At 52.8% G+C, this 5,000-nt stretch overlaps 1 protein-coding gene across 1 annotated transcript in view; it reads left to right on the top strand.

Moving 5' to 3' along the window:
* LOC129379987 (thyroglobulin-like) overlaps positions 1 to 5,000 on the top strand; it is a 28,528-nt gene that overhangs the window by 15,505 nt on the left and 8,023 nt on the right. Inside the window, 14 exon segments of the mRNA XM_055060943.1 lie at positions 754 to 881; positions 947 to 1,094; positions 1,540 to 1,698; positions 1,771 to 1,914; positions 2,015 to 2,187; positions 2,280 to 2,376; positions 2,565 to 2,668; positions 2,741 to 2,846; positions 3,023 to 3,205; positions 3,277 to 3,447; positions 3,514 to 3,600; positions 3,670 to 3,735; positions 3,809 to 3,946; positions 4,764 to 4,948. Of these exon segments, the coding sequence (XP_054916918.1) occupies positions 754 to 881; positions 947 to 1,094; positions 1,540 to 1,698; positions 1,771 to 1,914; positions 2,015 to 2,187; positions 2,280 to 2,376; positions 2,565 to 2,668; positions 2,741 to 2,846; positions 3,023 to 3,205; positions 3,277 to 3,447; positions 3,514 to 3,600; positions 3,670 to 3,735; positions 3,809 to 3,946; positions 4,764 to 4,948 (1,889 nt within the window).

The raw sequence follows: 5,000 nt of genomic DNA, 5'->3' as shown, positions 1-5,000 counted from the left end.
GTGTGTTTGTGTGTGTGTGTCTGTGTGTGTGTGTGTGTGTGTGTCTGTGTGTGTGTGTGTTTGTGTGTGTGTGTCTGTGTGTGTGTGTGTGTGTGTCTGTGTGTGTGTGTGTGTCTGTGTGTGTATCTCTGTGTGTGTGTGTCTGTGTGTGTGTGTGTGTCTGTGTGTGTGTCTGTGTGTCTGTGTGTGTGTGTGTGTGTGTCTCTGTGTGTGTGTGTCTGTGTGTGTGTGTGTGTTGTGTGTGTGTGTCTGTGTGTCTGTGTGTGTGTGTGTGTGTGTCTCTGTGTGTGTGTGTGTGTGTGTCTGTGTGTGTGTCTCTGTGTGTGTGTCTGTGTGTGTGTGTGTGTGTCTGTGTGTGTGTGTGTGTGTCTCTGTTGTGTGTGTGTCTGTGTGTCTGTGTGTGTGTGTGTGTGTCTGTGTGTGTGTGTCTCTGTGTGTGTGTGTCTGTGTGTGTGTGTCTCTGTGTGTGTGTGTCTGTGTGTGTGTGTGTGTGTGTCTGTGTGTGTGTGTCTCTGTGTGTGTGTGTCTGTGTGTGTGTCTCTGTGTGTGTGTGTCTGTGTGTCTGTGTGTGTGTGTGTGTGTGTCTGTGTGTGTGTGTCTCTGTGTGTGTGTGTCTGTGTGTGTGTGTCTCTGTGTGTGTGTGTCTCTGTGTGTGTGTGTCTGTGTGTGTGTCTCTGTGTGTGTGTGTCTGTGTGTGTGTGTCTCTGTGTGTGTGTGTCTGTGTGTGTGTGTGTGTGTGTGTGTGTGTCTCAGTCTCCCAGCCCTTCCAGTCTCTCTCTTCCTCTCAGGTCTGGTTTCTCTCCGTTTCTTGCTCCCGGATCAGCGGTTTGTCGTCTCTGCTGTTCAGTCTCCTGGCCAGCAGGGGGCTCTGCTCCGCTCAGGTGAGTTGGACCTTGTGCAGTTGGGTGGCCCGGTCGGTTCTGACCCGGCTCATTTCCCGTCTCAGCTCCCGTCGGGCCGGTCCGTGGGTCTGTGCGGCGACTCGGCGGTGGGACTGCGGTGCGACGCCGTCGACTCAGTGAGGCTCACGCTGCGCTGGACCGCTGACCTCTCTGACCTCTCGACCTCTGACCTCCCTCACCTCCATCACATGGGCGAGTATTCCTTAAACAGAGAGCGAAACTTCAGCTTCTCCGTCACTACGGATCTGAGCAGATTTCAGTGGAAACTTTGAAATAAACCTTTAAATTGACAGATTTCTGATGAGCAACAAATAGATTCAGAAAGAGAAACTCAGCATCAACGTACTGATTGAAATCCAAACTCATCGTAGTTATAATTATTAAGGTTTGCTTTAGCAGAGCAAAGCTTCAATATTCTGCTCATGTAGAAAAACCTTCTGTCAAATATTAACGGGATTAAATGTGTTAAAATGATGGATGTGAACATGAGATGCTTTCAAAGTCAAATTGTTTTATAATCCCAGTTTGTTAAATGTTATTGTTAATTGGCTGCATGTTCAATGTGTGTCAGAAAAGCTTCATTTCATGTAAAATTGATTTATTGATTAAATGATCATGTTTTTATTTTTTCCAACAGCAATATTCCTAAATGAATCCAAACTGCTGGAAGGAGTTCAGGGAATTCTGGGTAATTTCCGCTCCATGCTGACCTCTGACCCTGAGCTGGTATCGGTGGAGCCGCCGACCTTTGGCTGTTCCCATGGTTACCGGCTGTCCAGCGACGGCGCGGGCTGCGGTGAGTGAGGCGGTTTGTCCCTGCAGGCCTCCGTCCGGCTGCAGGCTCACGGCTCCATCGTCTCGTTTTCAGTCGTTTGTCCCGCAGGCAGCTTCTACCAGCAGGGGGCGTGTCTGCTCTGCCCTCAGGGAACCTATCAGGAGCTAGAGGGGCGGGGCTTCTGCACCAGGTGTCCCAGAGGCTCCTCCCTTGCAGGCGCCTCAGCAGCCAATCAGTGTGAGTCTCTGAAGGACAAATTAAAAACTCGCTTTCTGTTTTATTGATGCTGCAGTGTTGCTCACTTAGTAACCTCTTAACTCACCTGTCTGCCTCTCAGGTGAGACAGACTGCGAGAGGCAGGGCCTGCGCTGTTCGCAGCGAGGCGACTTCCTGCCGGCTCAACCCGACTTCCTGTCTGGGGGCTGGAGGTGTGTCAGCAGTAAGGGGGCGGAGCTTGAGTGGACGCGCAGGGAAGAGCGTCTGACGGATGAGGAGTGCTCAGGTGAGGCGGCCTGCCAGCCAATCAGAGCGCGGCTCTACGGCAGCCAATCAGAGCGCAGCTATCAGAGGTTCTGATCTGGTTTCTGTCGTTCAGTTCTCAGCCGTTCCAAGCGGTTCCCGGGTCGGACCTGATGATCGGGACTGGAAACACGGACGCACTCAGGACCATGACCTCTGACCTCTCTGCATGTCTCCATGGTAACTATAGACTTACTTTCCCCTGAGCTTTTTCTCCTGATTTTCTGGTTTGGTTCTGGTTTGGTTCTGGTTTGGTTCTGGTTTGGTTCTGGTTTGGTTCTGGTTTGGTTCTGGTTTGGTTCTGGTTTGGTTCTGGTTTGGTTCTGGTTTGGTTCTGGTTTGGGTTGAGAAAGTCCTGTTTGTCTCAGCATGTGCAGTGGAGCCGTCCTGCCACCATGTGGCGCTGTTCGACAGCCGGACCCGCTGTGACCTGTACGGCTCTCTGAACGTTGTCTGCAGCGCCTCCCAGCAGGTAAGCAGGCTTCGGGTCAAAGGTCAGCCCTTCAGAGCCCGGACGTCGCTCCAGCTGTGTGCGTGTCTGCAGGCCAGGGGGTTTCTGGGTAATCCTCGGGCCGAGCGGTTCCACCAGCTGCGCTGCTCTCTGCGCGTGAGGGGCGGAGCTTCAGATCTGCTCGTCCTCAGGAGGAACGGTGAGCAGTTACTGTGGCAACCAGTAGCATCGCAGCGCGAAATGAATGAGTGAAAATATTTGTCAGGTTGATTCATGAAAATGATGAAGTTGTGATGATCTTTCCGAACGGCCTCCATGGTTGGCCAGGTGTGAGCGTACCTGGGCGTGCTCATGTGGGCGTGTCCTCTGTTCCAGAGGCGGAGCTTCAGCAGCAGAGTTTTGTGAGGATGAGGATGAGGAAGGCTGTCTCAGGTGTGTTCAGGACTCAGGTCTTCAGCAACACGTCTCTGTCCGACGCGCGCCGGTTCTGCCAGGACGGCTGCGGCCGCGACGCCTGTTGCCGCGGTTTCATCCTCAACCGGAACGTCCTGGATGGAGGTGGGTTGCCATGGAGACGGGGCCTCACCTGGGCCGTCCTGGATGCTGACCTGCCGTCTGACCCCATGAAGGCTCCCTGCTGTGTGGCTGGCTGAGAGCGCCGTCGGTTCTGATGTGTGAGGACGAGGACTGGGACGTGATTGGCCAGGGACCGGCCAATAGGATCTGTGGGGCGGGGCTTAACTACAACAAGCAGCGGCGCAGCTTCGAGTTCGACTTTGGCGGAGAAAAGTTCACCATCAGTAAGAAAGCGATGCAGTTTGACCGGGCCGGTCCAATCCCAGACTGAATGTTCTGGTTCTGTTCAGCTGAAGACGCTCTGCCCGGCGACAGCAGGAACAGGAAGGACTACCAGGCCGCCATCATCAGCTTCCAGGCCGTCTACCTGAACACAGGTACGCCTCGGTCCTGGACCGACCCGTTTGCTCTGGTTCTGCTCGGCTCACCGGGTTCTGTTGTCTCAGCTGCAGCCGCCGGCGGTTCTGGATCGGAGTCCTGCGGTCCAGCAGAAGTTTCGGCTCCTCTGAACGGTTCGATCCGCTCTGATGATGACGATGAGCTTCCTGATGAACGTTGTGATGAAGATGCTGGTTCTGTCCGCAGCGTCCGTCCAGCTGAGGTTCCGGTCTCTGTCCAGCGCCGACGTCCTGGTGGACCCTCAGAGGAAGCAGCCCGTTCTCTCCTTCTGGCTCAGCAAAAGCGACTACAGCTCCCAGAATGCCCTGCTCTGGTGCCTCACTCGTATGCAGCTTTCTGCTTTTTCTTTCCTCTGTGGGAACCGATTTCTGGTTTCACTTCCACTGCAGGATGTGTTTTAGCCCCGCCCCCAAGCGAGTCCAAGTGGGGTCATCAGAGGGCGGGGCTGTGGCCAAATTAGCAACTTTTCAGACCCATTAGCCAATTTTCAGAAAGGCAATCATCAACAAATTAGCAACTTTTTGTGTTATTAGACTTTCAGTGACATGACGCCGTTACTGATGTAACCAACAGTAAAACACAGCTGCAGTACCGCCGGTCAACTCAAGAGGGCAGCACTGAGACGGTTTTAGGCAAAATATTGCACAATTAAACAAGTTTTCCCAAAATGGTCAACTTTTACACAGAAACATAAAGATAGCACCATAAATAAGTTTATCTGTGCAAATATAAGGCTTTAGTTGCTCTTTAATGACGATGTAAAAGAAGGGCAGAGTGAGCCCTCTGTCTGTGTAGATGCTGTGTGAAATGAAGCATTTTAGATTTCCTAAAATAGTGATCTCCAGCTGCAGAGGTTTGTTTCCTTCGTGTCTGAGCTAAGAGAAGTAGAAACCATCCAGCAACATGTAGCGTTAGCTAGAAGTGATGATTCAGGTCTGTGTGGTTTGAAATGTCACAACTGCAAAGAAACATGAAGATAAAAACCTAAAGATCATTTTTATTCATTAAACGACCAGATTACTGAGCAGTTGTGTCTGCAGGTCAGGCGCAGCGCGCCGCCCCGCCAGCAGGAGGCAGGCGCAGCGCGCCGCCCCGCCAGCAGGAGGCAGAGCTCCGCAGCCGTGATGGTTTTGTGTTTCAGGTTGTGATGAAGAGGAGCGCTGTTCTGTCGCTGACCTCGGAGACGCTGAGTCGGACCGATTCTTCCGCTGCTCCTTGTATCCGGACACCAGAGTCTGCGGCGACTACAACCAGCCGATAAAAATCTGTCGCCCTCTGCTGGACAGAGCGACTAACAACACCTACAGCAAGAAGGGTGAGGACGAGGCGCTGGGTTCCGAGTCTGAATGAAGGACATAATGACAGTTCTGGTTCTGTT

This window comes from Poeciliopsis prolifica, unplaced genomic scaffold (assembly GCF_027474105.1).
Source record: "Poeciliopsis prolifica strain line A6 unplaced genomic scaffold, Auburn_PproV2 SCAFFOLD063, whole genome shotgun sequence".
Classification (NCBI taxonomy): domain Eukaryota; kingdom Metazoa; phylum Chordata; class Actinopteri; order Cyprinodontiformes; family Poeciliidae; genus Poeciliopsis; species Poeciliopsis prolifica.
Note: the sequence above shows the minus strand (reverse complement) of the source record. Positions and strands in the feature narration are given on the sequence as shown.